General features: G+C 40.9%; 1 protein-coding gene across 1 annotated transcript; it reads right to left on the bottom strand.

The window, feature by feature from the left end:
• Positions 1-1346: 1346 nt before the first annotated feature.
• On the bottom strand, positions 1347-20470 carry C2H2orf42 (chromosome 2 C2orf42 homolog). Its single transcript, XM_072402801.1, has 9 exons — positions 20335-20470; positions 15650-16473; positions 10763-10888; positions 9389-9481; positions 8200-8304; positions 5278-5385; positions 4655-4755; positions 3400-3559; positions 1347-2257 (listed from the first exon to the last, which is right to left on the bottom strand). The coding sequence occupies exons 2-9, from the start codon at positions 16458-16460 to the stop codon at positions 2046-2048; spliced, it is 1716 nt and encodes a 571-aa protein (XP_072258902.1). The 5' UTR covers positions 16461-16473; positions 20335-20470; the 3' UTR covers positions 1347-2045.
• Positions 20471-23729: the final 3259 nt, after the last annotated feature.

The raw sequence follows: 23729 nt of genomic DNA on the forward strand, positions 1-23729 counted from the left end.
TGCAGTACATTGGCTTTCATGTACATTTATTTTACAGTATATTATATAGTATGAGCATACTTATTTATTTATTAAATTATTTAATTTTTTTTTAATTCATTTATTATTTTGACATGATTTTGTGTTTCAAACTTTATTATACTCATACTATTATATTATATGTAAAGTAAATTTTTTCATGAAAAACAATGTACTGCTTTTATACATATAAATCCGGACAGAAATGAACCGCCCAGGAGGTTAATAAATCAGGCCCAATGTACTTAAAGATATCATGAAAACAATCAGAGAATAATTATCCTAAAAACTGCACATTATTAGAAGCCAAATGTGCATAATTTTGTCATCCAACAGAAACACAGCTGTACTAAAAATGGGAAACCCAAAGCTTTGTTAAAGGATTTGCATACGCATTATCAAAATGTAACCTCAAATCTCAGCGTGCCCCTCTAGATAAGTGTTTCTCAACCTTTTTAACATGGGGAACCCTAGAAAAAAAGTTTCAGGTCTTCAGGGAACCCCTTTAATAATTACTATATCCACAGCTCACAGTACATTAGTGTGGTGGTCAGAATTCCTCTTACTTGCTGGCCATTGCAGTGTTCTCCCTGGCCTCTTCTAGCCGGGTGCACCACCTGGCACTTTTCAGTGGTTACTGAAAAGTTGGGTCACAATACAGGGGCTGCCACCCACCTTCAGCGCCTTCCCATGCAGCCTTAAACAAGTTCTGGGGAAAATACTGCATTAAGAAGAATGTCACTATTACAGATAGCCAAAAGGATTATTGGTGTCACTTAAACTGACCTGAGAGACACAAACTGCTCATTGTTCAAAGAACCCCTAGAAAACTTTGGAGGAACTTTGCTCTAGAGAATGACCAAGGAGTTATTTTCTTTATCTGTTTTCACATAGCAATAAACCATTTTTATTACTCTCTGTGACATCATAGCCAACTTGAAGGATTGTTGCTGATGCTGGAAGCTTAATTGATATTGATATGCCACCAAAACAACATTTCACAAAAGCCCTTTTTCTTACACGCAGGGGGTGAGTCACGGCTACAGCACTATTTCTTCTGCGAAAGAAATCAATGTATGTATGTGAAATGGGACAGAGAGAAGGCTAGGGGATAAATGGCGCTCTGTAGTTCAGTAGGCAGGACTGACAACCTTGCTTGGGTTTGGAGCAGATTTGGAGCTAGATTTCTAGCACATGTACATGCACAATGTTTAGGAATTAAACCTTTTTGTCCTGACATTAACTTGGCAGTGACCGCTTGATTCCGAGCTTAGGTATCATTATCCTTATAACATATTTACCAGATTAAAAAAATGTTCAGAATCTCCACAGGTGCTATACTCACTTTTATCCAAATTTGCTAATGTTCCATCCATCTCATCAACAAAATTAACTACAGGTACATGATATGATAAAAGCATACAAAAAAAAGGATAGCAAATTGGAAGGTTAGACAAAGTGGGCATATTAATATTTATATATAAAAGGATCACATGGCGTACAGATCATCTTTCGAGATAAAAGTATATTGACCGATTTTCCTCAACAAAATGGTCCCAATCCGATTTATAGTGTCCAGTAAGAGTTCCTCTACTGCCGTCGACTTAGAAGTACCATAAGAGAGAGACGAATGTCAAGTCGTACAAATTAAAAAAAAAAATTCAATGTAATGAAATGTGCTTCCTGTCATCAACATCTTTCAAAATGTTGAATGACCAATGAAGAAAGCCACTGCCCAAAGCGTCCCCAATTGTCTATAAACATTCGCCGTTTCTGTTATTTAAATATGATGCAGGCCGCGTGGCTAAAACTGAGACATTTATATTGACACAAAATACCGTATAACATAGCAGCAAAAAAAGAATATTACTTCACAGGAGACTTCACAATCCAAAAGTTTGTAATACATAATACAGCTGTCCTCTAGTAGTTAAAAAAGGAATTAGCACGATGGTGTCTGCCTTATACATTGAATTCAGTTCACCAAGGTGCAGCACTGCTGTCTTTTAAGGACACAACAATGAGAATCAATCAAAGGTGATAGTGGTAAGCGGGGTGATCTCTAGTGTGTGTTCCAGAGTCTGGGATTGGGGTGCGTGGATGTCTGGCAAGGGTCCGTTTCGATGGTGACCATATTCAAACTTAATGCGAAGCTCGCCGATTTTAGAGAGAGGCAGGATGTCTGGGATCCACTCAATAGTGAATGGAGTTGGCTCTTTCTGGTCTGGGGAAGTGTTACCTGAAACGAAAAAGCAACAAATGGTTACTTTGTCCAAAATGGGCATTGTTACGAATGACAGCAGCAAGGATTTTCCTTCGTACTTATATCGTGCTTTACACAGTTCTAGGGTCATAGGTTTGAATTGTGTCTACCACATTATCTGGAGCTTGTATGTTCTCCCTGTGTTTGCGTGGTTCTCTTCTCCCCCAACCAAAAGTCGTTTTAAGTAAGAAGAATACTATGCACTTTGAGTGCAAAAAATCTTTCAAATATTTATTCATTCTTTTTTTTAGGAACTCCAGCAATGAATGTGGTGGATGACAGACAATAAGCATAGGTCCTGTTAATTGTCCAGCCTCTAAACACATCACCAACTGCTGGATAGACATCATTGGGAGAAGAAGGAGAGGGCTGAATTACTATGGCAGATGGCACTGTCATTATCAATTTAAAGTTTGAGGTTTGCCATCAGCACACCAAGTTGCTTGTCCAAAGCAATTTTAATGATCACACAGAAGCAACATTTGGAGCCACTAGGGAACTTCATTAGGCAAAAACAAATTCACTTTTATCTGATAAGAATCTCCCTTAGTGGCCTAGAATAACCTCTTGTATGGGATCATTAAAACATTTAGGGCTAAATCACATTGGCAGTGAGGCTGTGTATGTTTACTGCTTTCTCACGTTAGGAACCTCTGCCACATGTAGCATGTTTCTGACACGGGAAGACCCAAAGGAAATCAAAAGTGTGGCTGCAATGGGCAGTACTAGAATCCCTCAAAGCCGCCAGTTGTTACATGTGGTTCTGTTTAAACCAATGCTGCTGCTAGAATGCTCGAGTGTCTGACAGGGTGCCAGCTGCCGAAAGCTGTGCAAAATCATGGAACTCAGCAGGTATGAACCTATCCATAGGCCCTCAGAAGAGGCAGGGCTTGGAAAGTTGTGGATACCCTGGACCTGGACTTAGGATTTAAGGCTGCATCACAGGGACGCACAAGTGGACTGGTACTAGCAGACATTAGAACATACCCGATTCTCAACACTTCTGTTCAATTAGGCAACATCTGATTTAAGGTATCATGCCTTTATTAGCAATAGTCCTAAAAAAAATTGATCATAACACAGGGTCAGGTTAATGACAACAAATATAAAACACTGACCGACTTTCAGGAAGGTTTTGAGCTCCAGTGGTCTGATGGGCTGCTTCTCTAATCGCCCGTAGGTTTCCGCAATATTTTCCACTTCAACTTTAGGGCATTTGAACAGATCATATGTTCCATCTCTGTTCTGGACGAAACTTCTGGTGATCTCTAGTGGCATCTGTAAAGAAGAGCAAGAACAAAAGCAATGGAAAAAGATTCACAGAATGCACAGATTTGTAAATGCTTTAGCAAGCTTAGGTGCTCATATACAGTGTTTCAGCTTTGTATTTAGTACTTTGATTGGCCTTTAGCTGTATAGGAAACCAAAGCCCTTATTCTGGTTGCCAGTCTGCTATTTTGATGCATTTGTGCCAGTACTTTCAGCTTTTCAGACTTGATAATTGCTTGTCCTGGGTCAGTGGATCAGAAGAATTAAAGCTACACACAACCAGGCCACTAACATTATTAGAAGACCAGGCAATGGCCATCTACAATACTACCAAATTGGTTTATAGCAGTTCCGTGATCGCCTACAAACACACGTCAGATGATTCTCGTCCGATAATCGCCTCAGGGTTGATATCGGACAAGAATCTGGGGTGTGTACAGCGCTGGTCATTCATAGATCCGTTCTTGTGGATTCACGAATGACCGTAATGGAAATGAAGGGGAGAGAGCGCAGCGGGGTGCTGCTCCATCATTCTCCCCCTCCCATCTCCATAGAGCAGAACGGCACTGTATGTACAGCGTCCGTTCAGTCATTTGTCGTTGGAATCGTGAAAGATCCTTTCCAATGACAAAAATTGAACGTGTGTATGCACGCAGCCTTTCACTAGTATCAAAATATTTTCCTTTTAAATAGCTAAAAAGAACAAATGATGTACTGCTCTAAAAACCTGTGATCAGGAATGTGTTTTTTGCAGAAAGTGACAGGGGATGTCCCTTCTGCAATAACACAATAACATAGACAGTCCTTGGGTCACACAAAAAAATAGCCGGCACATGCAGACGTCCCCTGGGGCTACCAGAACTAAATGAACATCCCAGCCTGGCCAATCAAGGTGGTTGGAGATCAAAAACAGAGGAGAAGAAAGAACATGGTGGCACCCACTAGAGAACGGAGACAAACGAGTATTTAAAAAATTGTGATCAGACAGTATAAGGTATTTTATGACATTGAAACAGATAGGAAGTTACTGGCCCGCCACCTCTGCATTAGACATTATTAAGACACCGTCATCCACAGAGCTAAAGGTGAACACTGAGCACTTACCTCTGGAGTGTCAAAGATCTGCTTCACATGTAAAATGTTGGTTATATGCCATGTGTACTTGGAGAAAGTCCCCAGTGGGAGAGCATCTTTTCTCACAAAAGCTGTAAAACACAAAGTTCTGTAATTAAAGTAGATATATAGCTGACCATTAAAAAAAAAAGTGTCACAAATGTAGCTTGTCAATCAGAACCTGACCACACCAAGTCCTGCTCACTGCTTTCTGTATTGGCACCATTGCAGAAACAACTTAGTGTGCTATGCAGTGTCTGGGAGAGGGAGGATGAGACACAAACGAAAGAGGATTTGGCTCAGGGAGAGAAAAGGTATTTTGTATAAATTATGAGGCTTATGCATATACATAATATATTTGGTACTTTTATGTATATGTTGCCATACTGTTGCCTTTAATTTTACAATAAACTTTCTCCCAACACATATTTGTCAATTACAAAGATAAAATGTTTTTCAATGTTATTTAAAAAAGAAACAGAATAAAACAAGAGAGACAAACCCTTCAGGGAAATATTTTAGGTGGAACACAGGTAGGTAAGCTAAACAGGAATAGACAAGGATAAGCCCACTTTTGTAGCATGCTGCCAGTAAGCACATATCATAAAACGTACCTGTAGTGCAATTAGGGAGTCGCATCCTTGCATTGCCCATTGACAATCTCTGTGAGAGTGCATCGAAGAAAGACTGAGGAATGTGGAATACGAGAGGCTCTGGTTTACCTGCAGAGAATGTAACAACAGCATAAATCTGGGTCCTTGAATTAAACATGACATGGTGTAATAGAATGTTACACAGGATAGCACTCTGGCCTTTGCAGTGCTAGGTCCCAGATTCAAATCTCAGCCAGGACAGTATCTGCATGGAGTTTGCAGGTTCTCCCTATGTTTGCGTGGGTTTCCTCTGGGTACTCCAGTTTCCCCCCAGATTGCAAAAAAAAACAATGCAGTTAGGTTAATTGTTTCCCCCTAAAATTGACCCTAGACTGTGATAATGACATATGACTATTATTTAGATTGTGAGCTGCTTTGAGGGACAGCTAGTCATATGACTATGGACTTTGTACAGCACTATGTAATATGTTGGTGCTTTATAAATATTGGATATTGATATTATTATTATTATTATTATTATTATTAATAACAATAATATCATTAATAATAATAATAATAATAATGTTATAAGGGAGAACTATTAAGTAAATTCAGTGATATATTTATCAAGTAAAATAACAGAATCAATGCAGAATAGAGTTGGGTGTCCATTTGCAGTCTTCCCCCTGTAATCTTCAATGAAAATATATGCTAGGGTAATTTTTGTATTTATAACATATTTACCATTAAAATGTTATCTGCTAGTGAGGTCCTAATGTATGGGAGCGCCCAACCTCAGACATCGTGCAATAAAAAAACTGAAAGGTGAAGACACAAGATGCCATCTTCAGCAGTATACATTACATATACATACAACACACACAGTATTTATTCTAGTTGGGTGCTTGAAGAGATTTCCTGAGTGAAATCCAAAGAAAAAGTTTAAACTGAAACTAAACCCGTGTTACTCACAGTCCTTGTTCCCTCGCAGGGCACTGCTATCTTCTTCTCTTCCTTAGGACGATCTTTGGTCATCTAGATTGGCAGGGCCAGAATGACTGAACTCCCACGCAGGTGTTCATTCATTCTTGGCACGTGCAAGGGAACCCGGGATTGCCACGTATCCTGATAAAGCTGATATTGCACATGCGCTGCTCAGCTTTTTGCCAGATACCTGGAGGGATCAGACAGGTAAGGTACTGCAGAAGGGACATCGCCTGTCCTTTTCTGCAATAATGACCTGCCTGATTAAGACTGAAATAGATTTATTTATAATATTAAACAGGATTTTTATAGCGCCAACATAATATGCAGCGCTGTACATTAAATATTTACAGCTCATATCTGCAATTATTTTAGGAGAAAGTAAAACAAAGAGTATAGATCGGATGAATTGAAGTGCATTGGTATGGTTTATGGGGTTTATGCTATTTTATCTCAGGTGGTTAGCACTTACAGCTCTTGATGCCCAATGCATTGGATTCTGTAGGTACAGTGCTATTTTGTCTGTGCTCTATAAATGCCCCTCAGGCACGTTGTCTTGGCGTCACCATCGATTCTGCACCCTCATATTCAGAACAGTTCCAGGTCCTGTCACTTACACCTGCACAACATGTCCAAAATCTGCCCCTACCTGTCCCCAGAGACCACCAAACTCCTTGTACATGTTCTTATCATCTCCCGTCTGGACTACTGTAACCTCCTCCTCTCTGGTATTCCACTAACCCGACTCTCTCCTCTACAATCTATTATGAATGCTGCAGCCAGACGCTCCTCCAATAACCTACTAATGACTTCCTCACTCATAACCTCATCACATGCATGGCTCTAAGACTTTTCTAGAGCTGCCTCAACTCCCTGGAATGGTCTTCATTGTTCTATTCAGCTTGCTCCTACCTTCTGCTCATTTAGGAGAGCACTCAAAACCCATCTTTTCAACCTCACCGACCTGTCTTCTTCTGTCTCCTAAATCCTCACTACTTCCCACCATTCCATATCCCCCTCCTATTGTGTGTTAGTTCCCCCACCTCCTAGAATGAAAGCTCTTTGGGGCAGGGTCCTCTCCTCCCCCTGTATCACAGTATGTATCTGTTTGTCGCTTGCAACCCCTGTTTAATGTACAGTGCTATGTAATATGTTGGCGCTATATAAATCCTGTTTATTATTAATATTAATAATAATAATAATATTAATAATAACGACAGAGACCTAAGGTATATGGATCTTCTACTGTACATCACATTAATCTTTTTATTTTTAGTAGACTAGTCTGAACAGTGTGGTTCTGAACTTCAAAATGAATGTGTTGCTAACACACCAGAACACACATAAATCGGCCGAAGACCACTGTTATATGATAATGCACACCACAACATATAAATTATTGTGAGCTTTACCATGAGGTTAAAATAAAAACATCTTATGTATGTGCATGTCACTCTATAGCTGAAGAATAACATTCACCTATTGCTGGAGCTGTGCTCTATTCTTACCAATTCAGTTTGCTGGGTTAGCTGACTGACGTTTAATATCCTATATGAGCATAAGCCAGAGAAGGTCACAAAGACAGTAAATGGCATCTGCAATGACAAATGAGTTTTAGAGTATTTGTACAAAGACTTCTTTGTTCTTGTTTGCCCTCTGATATGGAGGCAGAGGTCAGAGTCTAACCACACAGTAGCACTTGCATGAAAAATAGTTTTGATTCCAATTTCTTACAGCTGCCAGGCTGAAATAAAAAAAATCAGCCATCAGCTGGGGACATCAGATTTATTCCTGTATTGAGACCAATGTCTGTGCTAGAGCTGTGCAATACATCTCATCACAAACCTCAAACACCCATGTATGTAAACTCAAACTTTGTGACTGATAAGAATATATTACAGTGCTATTTCTTAGCAGATGCAGTTGTTTAAACTTGAAATGTCAGTACTGTACACTCACCATCAAACTGATAATGCATAGTCTGGTGGATCCGCTCTGTCACGCTGGACAGCCAGTCTGTGAAGGTCAGCGACACTTGGCTCTCATCCGTCAGCTGGTTGGAGGCTGAAGAAAGAAAAACAGTATACATCACAGGATCTTTCTTTTCCTTTCATCATGTGCCATCTCCCTTGCTAAGCCATAGAGCTTTGGGAAGCCTTTGTCATGTTTTAAAAATGTATTTGTAAAACAAAGACACACATAAGTATTAATAAATGTTTTCTTTAAACAAAATAGAGTTCCTAAACAAATATAAATGTAATAAAAAAAAACAGCAGCAGGTAATTCTAGAGATGCATCGATCCATTAGAAGGTTTCTTTGTTTGGGTCCTGCGTCGTCCCGCTATCCGACTTCGGCCCGGCGCAGGCACTAGATCGTGTGATGTAGATGAGAAAAGATTGTAGATCTCACTGCGCAAGCATGAGATTTGCAATTTTTTTCTTCTATTAAAGAAAGGGCTCCTTCTGCCGCGGCGATCAAGACAGAATTGGAGTGCAGCGATACCTACGTCGCGCATCCTGGGAAGCTTTTGGAGGAGCCCTTTCTTTAATGGAAATAAAAAATTGCAGATTTTAGGCATGTGCAGTGAGATCAGCAATCATTTTCCCCATCCAAATAAACCAATGTCGTGCCTGCCCATTGCAAGATCTGGTGACGTAGAAAAAAGAACCCAGAAAAAGATGGTGGCGCCTGGTGCAGAGCCTCTGCGCTGGGCCGAAGACGGATACTAGGACGACACGGGACCCGATGGTAGAAACCTCCTGACAGATAGACTGATCTGCGGGATTGAAGGCAAGTGTGATTTTATTGTTTTGGGTATACTTCCCCTTTAAACTAAGTAACTAAGTAAACTAACATATCCCTAAATGTATTGTACAATAAGCATAAACCTAACCTTTAAAGAGAACCTCTCTCCTAACATCTAACCGGCATTTTCCCCACAGAGCACTACACTAATATACTGTGAGCTGTGGATATAGTAAATATAGGAGGAGTTTCCCAAAGACTTGAAAGGTATTTCAAGGGTACTGCCATGTTAAAAAGGCCAAGAAAGGCTGTGTCATGTTTATATCATCACAACGAATACAATGCTAAAATCATCTTTCTGAAAATTTCACACCAACGGGACAGCAGTGAAAACTTGTGTACCTGGTCGCTTTGCTGACGAATTGACTGGTGTTTTCTTTGCTGTAGTCTTCTTCCCACTGTTAAGAGTAGTTTCTTGCACCAAGGAGTTTGTACCTTAAATCGAATAAATAGATAACACATCAAAGACAAAGCTTAGCTTAGCAATCATTTCACAGCCTGTTTTTCCTTAGGACCTACCGTGTTTCCCCGATGATAAGGCATCCCCATCAAATAAGCCACCCCCCGATTTTTGCTCAAACAATTAAAATAAAGCACCAGACTGACACTTGCAGAGAACACGGCACACTAATGTGCTAATAAGCTGATGTAGCCCACAACAGCCAGTCCTCAGGTTACAAACAATATAGATTATGTAAATTGTTTGAGTAAATTTGTATGTAAGTTTGAATGGGTACTTATTTTTATTAAATGCAACTTGGACAGATGTTTATCTTAACACATTATTTATTTTTTCCTTTTTGTAAATTATTAAACAGCATTACAACCTTACACAATCTTGGTAGAAGATGGCGGACATGTTGGAGAGAATGGGGCTGGTATTACAGAGTCAGGGTAATGCTCCTTACATTGCTGGCCATTGGGAAGAATGTCACCCTTAGAGATAGCCAAAAAGATCATTGATGTCACTTACACTGACCTGAGATACACAAATTGCTCATAGCTTAAGGAACCCCCGCAACCTCTGGAGGAACCCTGGTTGAAAAACACTGCTTTAACTAGTTTAGTTATAGTGTCCATTCTAAAAAAAAAAATCAGAGTCCTAAAGCAGGAGACCCCTTTGTCTTGAGTAAACATTAGCAGATAGTAAATACCTTACACTTTTCTTTAGGTCAGAGTTATGCTTGAAGTAAAGGTGCCCATGGGTTCATGGTCACTCCTGGACTATTGTTTGAAAATGCTAATTGTCTAGCTATTTAATAGACAATTTACTGCAGTACTGACCAATACATTGACTCAAAAAAAGTATGCAAATCTTGAATTTTATACTTGTTCTAGATCATTAAGTGTTAAAGTGTCAGTGAACATGATAGCCAAGTCATCACCATGTTCAAAAGAGGAGATCAGCATTCTCAGCCAGTGGCCGGGATTTAAATAAAGTTTTTCAAGGCTGGAGAAGATACACTTTCATCAGTGAAGCTTGGTGATCCAGCAAACCTGGAATAGATCTGGTCCAGGATTCAAAACATTTGCTAACAAATAGCAAATGACTCATGAAATCCATTCCAGGTTTGCTGGATCACCCAGCTTCACTGATGAAAATGTATCCTCTCCAACCTTGGAGAGCTTTAATAAATCAGGGCCTGTATGTTTTACTCTCCACCAGTCTCCCTTATTAAGTATTTACAAATGTTAATAAACACATTGATTTTTCACCTGGAGAATCTTCCTTTCTCAGCTTCTTGGGTTTCAGCAATGGTGAGGATTCTTCATGTATTTGTACCACAGTTTCCACAGTGTCCATCTTGCTGTCAGTTTCTAACACTGTTATTTCCTTCAGACCTGTGTGATTGAAATAAAACACGTCAATGGTAACCAATCCCATCAAATTATTGTATTTATAGATCATAAACAGTGTAAAAAAATCCGTAAATATAGTTCGCGAGCAACTAATACATTGTTCAGGCAAAGAATACCAATCGCGTAGTCTATTGTATTTTTTTTTTACTCTTATTTTTTTCAAAATTTTCCAATAATTTCCAATTGGAAGGCACATGGCATGTCAAAGTGATATGATCGGCCCCACTTTATTCTGCAAGCCTGAATTTTCTAAATGGTCCGCACAAATGCTGCGGTGTACAGAGTAGCTAAAGATGATCATCCAAAAGGTCCAAATGGCCCAACTGAGGGGACCCTGTTAGGAAATTAGACTAATTCTACCCAAACCAGTCCAGAAATTAAATAAACTTATTCTACTGTGACCCGTATAACACTAGCCAAGTCATGGAAAACAAAGGTAATCCTGGAGCCAATCTTTGCTGAACTGAATTGGGTTATGGAGAACAATAGGTTAACACAACACCCTAGATAAAATTGACTCTGGATGACTTATAGATCCACATAAATTGACAATATTTCATTCCTTACAACTCGTAATGAGAGTCCTCTCCCTTCAAATCCTTCCTTCCCTAGTGTGGCCGTCAGTCCTATCCATAATTTAAAGACAGCGGGTCTGTAGGGTCCAAACACTCATCGCATAACAAAACTTTCTGGGATGGTCTTTGACCGTGTCTTAGGGGCTTGAATCCGGATAGAACTGTCACCTTGTTGTGTGTTTATAGTTCTGTTAAAGTTTTGCGAAATGTCAATTAGGATTAATAATGTTTGTTCTCTGTCAATTTTCCTTTTTTCGTTGAAAAGAAGTTTGCAAGCCCATATGAGGGCTGGTTTAATGACAAAATGATTGTACTGTTAAAGCTTTCTTATGTTAAAATATTTTAATAAAGATTGAAATACAAAAGGTGCAAATGAGCACCTTAGAGCAGGTTTAGACCTGTGGCGGGAACAAGCGATCGTGTGTGGCTCACAGCCGCTGGCACCGTCAGTCATCAGGACACTTGCACAGCAACGCTGGTTCCTAAAAAAAAAAAAGTAATTTGCAGGTTGGACAGTTAGCAGTACTTAACCGCTCGCTGCCGCCCCCATTCGTTCTACATTGGGCTGCCACAGATAGACTTTACATGTAACGTCTCCCCTGAGACATGGGGTCAATGGAGTGAGGTAGCTATAACCTTGCGCCAGTATAACCATAGCCTTAGTTTGGCATATCAAACAACATGCGGAGAGGAATGATTTATGGAAAAAGAATTACCAATTGGCAAAACAATTTTGTTCATAGCAACTTTTAGTGGACGTATCCTGGGTGTCAGTGGAGAAATCGATCTTCCTCATGAATTATATTAAAGTTATTTCTGTATCCTTATTCTTCTATTGAGGATCATGTAAAGGTGAACCCAAGGAAGGGTGTTTGGAATGGACTGTGGAAGGTATGAGTAATATTTTGGGTTTGACTTTTTGAGGTGGAACAACGCAATTTCCCACTGAAAACACCGGCTGTTTCGGGTCCCTGCACATTATCTGAATTGCAGACCTCTGTGATATAGAAGCCCAAAAGGACCAAATACTTCGAGTAATGTGCAGGAACAAAGATGTCACCGCCTTTTCTTTTCATCTCCCTAAAGGGTGCTCAGTAAAGAGACCAGCAGCGTATCTGTACTGTGATGTGGTTTTGAAACGAGCAATAATAGCTGTTTTGGGCAACAGTAATTAAAATTATACACTATACCAACTTTTTAACATGAGGGAACCCTTGAAATAGCTTTCAGGTCTCAGGGAATCTCTGAATATATTTACTATATACACACAGTGTATTAGTATGGGATCAGTGGAAAGAATTCCTCTTACATTGCTGGACATTGGGAAGAATGTCACCCTTACAGATAGCAAAAAACATCATTGGGGTCACCTAAACTGACCTGAGAGTCACAAACTGCTCATTGCTCAAGGAACCCCCAGAAACCTCTGGAGGAACCCTGGTTGGGAAACTCTTTTCTAAACATTAGAATTTACCACTTTATTAAATGACAGCTAATGAACACATTACACTATTGCCATGTTATTTTCCAATCATTATACATGACATAAACTCCCCCAAAAATCACTGTAAATATTTTACTGTATAACTTTACATTATATAATTACTTTATCTCAACACCAAATGTTAAAGGATTTTGCTGAAAATGATTCAGATGATGAGGATTTTACTGCCTCTTTCACTGCAGGATAATGAACAGGAATGAGACGACGTGTTTCCAATCCGGTCCGCTCACATCAATGCTTAACACTGCGGTGTGCTGAATAAAATGACACTGCTGTATTTTTGCTGCACTGAATTTTTTGTCAAAAGACATTAAGTCTGCCAACACTTTTTAGAGCAACACAAATTAGCTCTATTTCTTGCTAAAAATCGGTTTAAAAGGAGAAATCATCCTTTGCTAATAATATAAAATAAAAACATTTGTGACATGGGGGGAATCCTTGAAATAACTTTTAGGTCTTCAGGTAACCCCTTCTATAATTCTTATATCCACAGCTCATTGTACATTAGTGTGGTGGTCAGTGGGAAGAATTCATCTTATATTGCTGGAAGAATTGGGACGAATGTCACCCTTACAGATAGAAAAAAGGATCACTGGTATTAGTTAAACTGACCTGAGAGTTATAAACTGCTCATTGCTCAAGGAACCCCTAGCAACCTTATGAGGAACCCTGGTTAAGAAACACTGCTATAACATGTACATATTTCATCTTGGAAATGTACTATACACTGTATACAGAAACCAGCCCAAAATGTAATTTCTGTGCTGGCATTTTTTATAACCAAATTCAAGCTCCTGTGTTTTGCCTTCAAATCCCTCCACAGTTCTTGTCCCAATTACACCTTTCTGACCTGAAAGAAAAATCGGCCCCTAGCCGCTCTCATCACACCTCTAATGATCTACTACTACTACTACTACTACTACTACTACTAATGACTTCCTCACTCATACGCACACGCACGGCTCCAAGACTTTTCCAGTGCTGCCCTGACTCTCTGGAATGGTCTTCCTTGTCCTATTCGGCTTGCTCCTACTTTCTGCTCATTTATTAGAGCTCTTAAAACCCAACGCTTCAACCTCACCTATCCGCCTCCTTCAGTCTCCTAAACCCTCACTACTCACTGCTACTCGATATGCCCCCTCCTATTGTGTGATACTTCCCCCACCTCATAGATTGTAAGCTCTTCAGGGCAGGGTCCTCTTTTCCGGCTGTGTCACTGTCTGTATCGGTTTGTCATTTACAACCCCTATTTAATGTACAGTGCTGGGTAACATGTTGGCGCTAAATAAATCTGGTTTATTCATATTATTAATAATAATAATAATAATAGTATGTACCAATTATCCAAAATTATCATCTGCAACAACAATTTATCAGTTTTAGATATACTTACTAAATGAAGGGGCTGCTTTGTCTCACTGTGCAGCAGCACAACAAACATTTGCATCCCCACCCAGCCTCCTTCCAGATTTTGGACCTTCAGACATCTTGAATGGCCGGCCTGAATGACGAAAACCCTGAACATGCGCTTGGGAGTTCATTCAGTCCCGACAGCTTCGGGTGATGGTGGGTCTGAATAAACTATACTGTGATACTTCCACTTTATAACCTAGAGCTAAGCAGGGGATTTTTAGTAGCTCAATAGGAGTAGTAACTCACTGCAAATCAAATACATATATTACTTCAGCGCATTCAACTCCATCAAATACTTATGAATAAAGGCCACATCCCATTATTTCATAACGTTGAAGAAAAAAAAGAAAACTTTTCAAAAATACCAGAGACTTTAGAGGCATACAAATAACTTACTAAAAACAAAGCACCTTTTTTTTTTTTTTTTTTTTAAAAAAAGCAAAACAATTAACATTTTAAATTCAATTCATTTACATAAAATTTATATAAAAAAAGAAAAGAAAAAACAATAAAAAAGACAATAGTGCATATTAAAAAACATCAAGCATTTGGTAGTCTACATTAGTGTTTGTGGACCTTGCATGACATATGCAGCTAACTTTTGAATAAAGCAGAACTAAACCCAGAATAAAAAAAAACAAAAACAAAATTTACCTTTATGATCCACAGATCCGTCTATCCATCAGCAACTTTCTTCCATTGGGTCCCGCATCGTCCCGGTATCTGTCTTCGACCCAGCGCAGAAGAAGCGCTGCCATCTTTTTTGGCGTTCTTTTTTCTACGTCACCAGATTTCGCAATGCGAAGGCTCAAGATTGGGTTATGTAGATGGGAAAAATGATTGCTGATCTCACTGCGCATGCGTGAGATGGGCAATTTTTTACTTCCATTAAAGAAAGGATTCCTCCAAAACCTTCCCAGGATGTGTGACATAGGTATCCCTGCGCTCCCATTCTGTCTTGATCACCACAGCAGAAGGAGCTCTTTCTTTAATGGAAGAAAAAAAAATTGCCGATCTCATGCATGCGCAGTGAGATCAACAAACTTTTCCCCATCTACATCACCCTATCTAGTGCCTGCGCCGGGCAGAAGACGACGCGGGACCCACACAAAGAAACTTTCCATCGCATTAATGGATCTTCTGGATTAAAGGCAAGTGTGCGTTTTTTTGTTTTTACTTTTAAGTTTAGTTCAACTTTTACCTCAATGCCCCATGTATTTGCATTATGTGTCCGAGTACCACCTTTCTTACCTTCGGACATGACGTAGAAATGCTCTGTGAACTGTTCGGAGAGGATGTCGTCGCTGGCGAAAGCAGCCAGGCAGGTGTAGTAATGTACACATTTGTCCTGGATCTCTGTCTTAGATGCGGCTGCTTTGGACTCACATGAACACTGGAAGAGGTGCCCCACTCCTTTCTGTAGGCCTTCCCTCCGTGTTAGATATACGTGAAGGTAACCAAGACTGTTCTGCTGGGTGATCTTACAACGTACTACAAAGATAGATTTGGTCACCTTCTGAACCATTGGCCCCAAGCTCTCATTAGCAAGCTCCCAGATGTCCTGCTTGATTTCTGCCGGGATTTGCATGGCATTTAAGACTGAACTTTTCAACTGGAGCGCCTCTGCTTCAACCTGGCAGTTTAATGCCATCTTAATGTGCTGGCACTGATTCTCTACCACCCCTCGAGCTGCGGCTTTAAGACACCCGGGGGCAAAACATCGTCCTGAGCTAATGTGAGTGATTATCGTGCCTTCGGCGGTCTGGATCGTGGTCTCAGAAATTCCCAATACCACCAGACATCTGTGGTCTGGTCCTTTGTCCCTCTGTTTGACGGAGAAGATCTGCATGTCGGAACCGGTGAGCAGCTTCACGGCATCTTTAGTTGGCTGTTTGACGTCTCGACAGCGAAATACAGTTCCGCAGCTCTTATTCTTGCAGCTCAGGCCCCGAGTTCCGTTATATGTACCGCAGTGAGGGCACTTACGTACACCTCGCAGTGTCGGTTTTCCCAAGTTGGAGAGGAAATCTGGAACTTTTGGCTTGGCAGTATTGGGTTCCATGATTGCTTAGGCCCTAAAAAAACAATGAAAAGGTTAGACAGGATGTTTGAAAACAAAGCAGATCAAGTTCTGTTGTTATTAATATTATTATTATTATTATTATTATTATTAATAAACTGGATTTATATAGCGCCAACATATTAGGTAGGGCTGTACAATAAATAGGTGTTGCAAATGAAAAAAAGATACAGACAGTGACACAGGAGAAGGGGAGGACCCTGCCCCAAAGAGCTTACAATCTAAGGGGGGCAGAAGGGAGTGGATATGGAATGGTGGGAAGCAGTGAGGGTTTAAGAGACAGAAGAAGACGGGTAGGTGAGGTTGAAGCATTGGGTTATGAGGGCTCTTTTTAATGAGCAGAAAGTAATGAGCAAGCTGAATAGGACGAGGAAGACCATTCCAGAGAGTCGGGGCAGCTCTAGAAGTCTTGGAGCCGTGCGTGTGATGAGGTTATGAGTGAGGAAGTCATTAGTAGGTCACTGGAGGAGCGGAGAGAGGGTTAGGTCAAAAAGGTAAGTGGGACAAGAACTGTGGAGGGATTTGAATGCAAAGCAGTTTGAATTTCATTCTAAGGTGAAAGGGAAGCCAATGAAGTGAATTACAAAGAGAGGCAGCAGAAGAGGAGCAGTATGTTCTATGCAATCTCCCCCAACTTCTTGAGAATGAAGTGTTCATTGCCCAGACTAATTCCTACCCATCAGGATATTTAGCCATTTAACACCTCTAAAACCTAGGTTGAGATATCTTGAAAGGTGGATTGAATCTGGGTGCTAGAATGATTTCAGAAAGTCATGTTCAGCACCTGGCTGCCCCCTCCCAGCAGCTATGACCTGCCTGCAGTGCATAGAGAAGCTAAGACACCCAGTAATGACATCACTGGATTTATTACAAGGTATATTATGAGAAAAGAAAGGTTTTACTGAATTTTAATAAAATGTTGATGTTGTTTAAAAAATTAAAGCTGAGATAACATAGACATGTCTTAGGCTACGCACACACGTCCAATGGCTCTCGTCCGATAATTGGCTCAGGGACAATATCGGATGAGAATCTAGCATGTGTACAGTGCTCGTCATCCATCGCCTGAATGGCCGTCCTGGTGGATCCACAGACGATGGACGGCGAACAATCTTTATTAAAGCGAAGGGAGAGAGCGCACAGCAGGGTGCCGCTCCTTCATTCTTCCCCTCCCCTCTCCATAGAGCAGAACGGTGCTGTATGTACTGCCCTCATTCATGCATCGTGTAGTCCTTAGTTGCTGGAAAGGATTGTGAAAGATCCTTTCCAATGACAAATATTGCACGTGTGTATGTAGCTTATGCTCAGGGTTCCTCAACCAAGGTTCCTTCAGAGATTGCTGGGGGTTCCATAATCAATGTCAGTTTAAGTGACACCAGTAACATTCTTCCCACTGACCAGCATGGTAAGAGGAATTCTTCCCACTGACCACTACACTAACGTACTGCCACCTGTGGATATAATAATTATAGGAAGACCTGAAAGTTATTTCAAGGGTTTCCCCATGTTACGAAATCCTGTCTTAGATTGTAAGCTCTTCAGGGCAGGTCCTCTCCTCCTCCAGTGTCAGTGTCTGTGTCATTTGCAACCCCCATTTAATGTACAGCTCTGCGTAATATGTTGGCGCTATATAAATACAGTTTATGAATAACAATAATGTTGCATGTCCTATATTACATTGTAACAGAGCATAAAGGGGTATGTTTATAAAGCAGCACATCTGACATTCACAGGAACATTCCCTGGTAGAGAATCTTCAAGGTTTATGTGTTTCAATACCAATAACGTATTCCCCAACAAAGAATATTTCAGTGAATGTCAGATTCACTGCTTTTTAAAAATAGACCCTACAGAGCCAGACATTTCCACTTCCATAGCACAGCTTATATCACATGCACAAATGATGCAGAACATACTGCTAGGTACACACGTGCAATAAATGTCTTTAGAAAGAATCTTTCACAATCCTTTACAACAACAAAATACTGCACGGTGCATGAACGAGGGCTGTACATACAGCGCCATTATGCTCTATGAAGAGGGGGAGAACGATGAAGCGGCACCCCGCTGCGCTCTCTCCACTTCACTTCCATTAAGATTGTTTATCCGTGGATCCACCAGGACAATGAGCGCTGTACACACGCCAGATTCTTGTCTGATCTCAGTCCTGAGGCGATTATTGGACAAGAATCAGTTGAGGTGTGTATGTAGCCTAGGACTTTGTACATCCGTGAGATGATTCTCAGATAATACGAATAGTCTCAGGTGGGAATCTGACGTGTACAGAAGTTACCTGACGTCGTTCACTGATCCGTCCTGAAGACCAAGTCAATAGAAGGGAGAGCAGCGGGGTGCCAGTCACTCGTTCTCCCCTCTTTAAAGAACAGAAGCCTGTTGTGTGTACAGCGCTCGTTCCTTTGTCTGTCACATGGAAATGATCACGAAAAATCCAGCAACAAAAATTGCAGCCTGATATATCGATTTAGAATTTGTCAATACACCAGAACAAGTTGATTTTCCTGTTCCATTAACCACTTAATGGAATCAACAACAAGCCAATACTTTATTTCTACTAAAAGAGATCGATATTGGGTGTAAAAACAAAAGACCATTGATTGGCCAGGTTACAGAATCTCCGTCCTTCATACAAGTTACTGACGCATTTTGGAGCATTTCAATCTATTTTGGGAGTGTCGGCACATACACTGATCAATTACAAGGAGCCGATGACCTGACCGTGCGCTGACCGATGGTAGGTGGTGGCACAAACAACCAATGATTGGCATTTCAACTGAAGAAGTTTAAGGAAATGGATTGAGTTAAAGTCAATTTATGGTGGGTTAACTCTGCAGAGTCAGAGGAAATTATTTTTGTGATTGTTCTGGTGACAGATCAATGAGAGTGCACACAGTCCTGTTTTGTTACATGGAGAGCGGAAGAGGGAGTACGAGCAAGTGGCACCCCACTGTGCCCGCCTACATAGGAATAAACAGCAGTTGTTCATCAATCAACCTTTCAGTAATCACCCAAAAACAGCCGGTGGTTACTTCAAAGTGCTGCACCCAGCTAAACAGGGCTGGGGAGAACACCAGTTCTGAGGTACATGCTCCAGGGTACATAGGCTGTTTACTATGGGGAGACTTCCCCTCATTTCCTGTTACATCTTCAGGAGAGGAAGTGAAGGAAATTCTCCTTAGCAGGATACAAAGGATAAACCTAACCGGGCTTTTACCCTTCTCTGCCATTGTTTGGCTGATCATACACACAAGACTGACATTTGAAGTGAATGGATCATTGCAAGGAAATGCAATTTATAAATATATATGTGACCACTGATAATACAATGTATGATATAGGTAGGAGTCTACAGGTAGAATGCAGAGCTGTAAAACAGACGCTGCAAGACATTCCCTGACAATGCTGCCCTGCAGCCGGCATTTATAAATTTTTTAATAAGGATTAATTAAGGTCTGGATAACATGCTCTATACTGAGAAATCAGACAGCAACCAATCACAATCCACCTTTTAAGAGTCTTCCTGCAATAAGGAGAAATGTGATTGGCTGCCCTTGCACTGTGCTGTATATATGGTTAGTATAAGGTTATATAGGTGATGAATGCAGCCTCAAAGGGAAGCTTTCCTCACAGCTTTCCAGCAATCCCTTACCTATAGCCCACCCATCACCACCTCCTGTCTCCCTACACTCCCAGGACAGCTATACCCTGCTGACGTCACTTCCGGCTTTCACTCACTGCACGGAGGACGTGGCCATCTCCCCCTTTATAATGCAGCCGCAATAAAGCCGGCCCCTCCGCGGTGCTCCCATGTAAGCTCCCCTCCTCCTTTTTCCCTTACCTATAACGGGAGTGCAGCTCGGGGGCCCCCAACTCCACGTCCGGGCCCTCGCCTCACACCCTTCTCCGGAGCGTCTTACAAACGCTGCGATCTCTGTAACAAAGAGGGTGATTGAGCGGTTCGGGTCACGTGACGTTCGGCGCCGCGAGGGGCTGACGGGAAATGTAGTTTTCTGCTTGTGTGGCGCCTAACTGCAGAGGTAGAATGAGATGTCCCGGCATGCCCCGGGGCGCCGGAGGTGAAGAGGCCTTGCGCTGTTGTACTGTGTGAGGACTGGTTGCTAGGGACAGGGTCCTTAGCAACACAAGACCACCTCCCAAAATGTACACCCCCTATTATTTAATGTACAGCACCGCTTAATATGTTGGTGCTTTATAAATTAAAGGTAAAAAGAATACATTACATGTAAATAAACAAAAAATTACTGGGGTGCATTTTTTGTGAATGCCATGACAAGGCAGCACCTTGCATACCATGGTAACTCTTTACGTTGCTCTGCACCAGAATCAAAAATACATTTCTGTTTATGTTTTTGTGTGTCCGGCGGCTGATTCATTAGAATTGGTTTCCCCAATACCATGCACCAAGGCATGATCCAAATGGACCCGAAAGCTGCATTCACATATCCGCAAGCGTTACTGCAGCATGCATGCCAGGTGTTAGCATAATATGGCGCTATTGAAAGCACCCCAAGCACTTCTCAAGCAAAATGCATTCCATCACGTTTGCACATTGTGCACAAAAAATGGAGCAGATCTGATTTTTTTGGACTTTTGACGTGAATGGGCTGTCTGGGGCAATGCACAGTGACAATGGAAGTTCTGTAAATGTAAGTATCCCCCACGGCATGATACCTTCATCTTGCCCTACACAGCTTTGCTTCCATAAATGACCTTGGTCTATTTCATTCCTACAGGAAGGGATGTGCTCTGCAAGACCCGCCATGAGTATGGCTGCCAATAGGAATAAATAGGGCTGTGGTGTGCAAGGTGAAGATGACCCACAGCATCCTTGCTGCCCTGGTGGAATGTAATAATTCACCACAGGTCTGAAATGGCTTATTGGTACTGAATCTTCAAATTCCTACAAATTATCCTTTGCATAACCAAGAACTATGCGGTTCTGGGAGTAGAAAAATCTCACAGCATCCCCTGCCGCTGTGTCTCAAGCACACATTACATAATCTCCTACATACTATGGTATTTGCATTTATACACAATGCTGCTGCAGACACCATATGGAGCCAGGGGCTGTTTGAAATCCTTAGCAATGCAAAGGACTGACTGTGCTAAACAGGTTTAGAATGGTCACCAAAAAAATTGAAAATCTGCTCACCTGCATTTGAAATAAATACTGAATACAAAAGAACTAATTAGGGGCCTGCAAACCCCAAAGAGATGGTGGTCTGTGGTGCAGGGCCTAGGAAGCAATCGCCTTGATTGGTGACAAACAGAAATTAGTTACTTCAGGGAATAGATTTGTACAATAAAAATGACCTGGTAATCCCCTCTAGAAATAAACCCTGAATGGGTACAGCAAACACAACTGCAGACATTTGCAAGAGGCTGTGGCTTACCCAAAGGAAGTGCATGTGAAATGAGCTCCTACGTGGGGGATATGGAGCCAGATTTATTAAAGCTCTCAAAAACAGGAGGATAGGAAATCGTCCCATGGTAGTCTAACAGTCATTAGTTAGCAAATGTTTACAATCCAGGACCAGCTCCATTTTAAATTTGCTGGATTAACCAGGCTTACTCAGGATAGTCTATCTTCTCCAGCCCCGGAGAGCTTTGATAAATCAGGGCCATGGCGTCAAATATGGAAGTGAAAGGATGAGACAACCTAGGGCAAGAGGCCTCAAGACAACCTATTACCTGCACGAATAAGGAAGCTTTGCAGGAAAGGCTCCAATAATTGTATAGGGGCTGATGAGGTGTCCAAGCCAGGAATTGTACCATGTGACAGGGCCATCACAGGCTGGATTTGGTGATTTGGGAAGACCATTGAACCGTTGGCTGCTGAAATTAATATTTTTTTTAGGTAGTCTGGTGTGACACAGCAAAGTCTTAATTCAAGAGTCTTAAGTCAGCACTTCTGGAGACCCCCTCAACTTTTAACACACTAAGGACCCTTTTCCACTTTTGCATTATAAGACAATGCATTGCATTTGTTAAAATCTTGCTAGCATGTGTGTGTTTTCTAACACAAAAGTTGTTAAAGGGCCCCTAAATAGGCTGAGCTTGCCTGGCAAAGGCAAGGTTTGGGCTGTGCCCTTTAGGCATGCACAACTCCTAGAGGTGAGAGCTATTCCACATTCATATAGGAATGAATAAAACTCTGGGGAAAAGGTTTTTGTTTCTTTACCCAATGTGATTGATAGCGCATTCTTAATTGCAGACTAATAGAAGAAATGCATAAATAAATTACACTGCTACCAGGGTCCTGGCTGGCCCATTCCATGTCACTCACTCCACTGCTTTGAGTTTCTTGCCCTTACCACATTCAAATCAGTCCGATGTTGTGCACATGGTGGTCATTCCCTTTAATTCTTGAAGTTTTTGCTTAAAAAAGAGACACAAGAAAAACCACAGCAGTCTCGTTCATTAAGAATTTATCACATTTTGAAATTATTTTGTTACACAGGAATATAACAGTTCATTCCTGTTTCCACATCATTGTTTTGATCACAGAAGATAAAAATCCTTGAGAAACAAATCCAGTTGGGATTTTTTTATTCCTAGGCACCTTCTCAAAGGAGGGAGAGGGGGGGATGTGGTTGGGGGAAATCAGACAGATTCTCATATACAGGCTCAGATCATGTCACATTAGTCTTTATGATGCAAAAGCAACTCCAATTCTTTGCTCACTGAGAGGGGGAAACCAATAGCGAGTCTCCAGCCCTCCAAATGTCAAAATTTAAGGCGAAAAAAATTAAAATGGGTCTAGGTACAAACTTTACGTAAACAAACAAAATGGGCCATAAAGAATTTAACAGTGTGTACAATCAGAACAGGAAAAGTATTTTTTTCCACATTGAAGGTTTCAAGGAAGGAAACAAAACTAAACCTTCACAAACACAACATCACAAATATTGTACAATTAAACTTTATAATACATCTCAATTCAAACTAGGAATGCAATCTAAAACTGCACGCTACTTCAGTAAAAGGAAAAAAAAAGGAAAAAAAAAAAGAAAGAAAAAGAAAAAGACATTTTTGTGCAATTTTCTGCCCAAAATGGCAGTGATCCCTGCATTGTTTTTTTGTTTTGTTTTTTATTATTTTAAATGACCTTAACCCTTTTCAATGCCAAAGATCTGGCAAGGCTTGGCTGTCCTCTTCAAGAGAGACAGGGTTAAGTAACAGTTACATATAATATAAAAAAAATTAAAATGA

Source organism: Pyxicephalus adspersus, chromosome 2 (assembly GCF_032062135.1).
Source record: "Pyxicephalus adspersus chromosome 2, UCB_Pads_2.0, whole genome shotgun sequence".
NCBI classification, from domain to species: domain Eukaryota; kingdom Metazoa; phylum Chordata; class Amphibia; order Anura; family Pyxicephalidae; genus Pyxicephalus; species Pyxicephalus adspersus.

What these genes read in the sequence shown, in the direction of transcription:
- C2H2orf42 (XM_072402801.1), bottom strand. Translation starts at nt 16,460, where the DNA reads ATGGAACCCAATACTGCCAAGCCAAAAGTTCCAGATTTCCTCTCCAAC. An exon ending in TTTCTACGTCATGTCCGAAG is followed by an intron (nt 10,889 to 15,649) that starts GTAAGAAAGGTG and finishes TCAATCACACAG; the next exon opens with GTCTGAAGGAAATAACAGTG. An exon ending in GAGAAAGGAAGATTCTCCAG is followed by an intron (nt 9,482 to 10,762) that starts GTGAAAAATCAA and finishes ATTCGATTTAAG; the next exon opens with GTACAAACTCCTTGGTGCAA.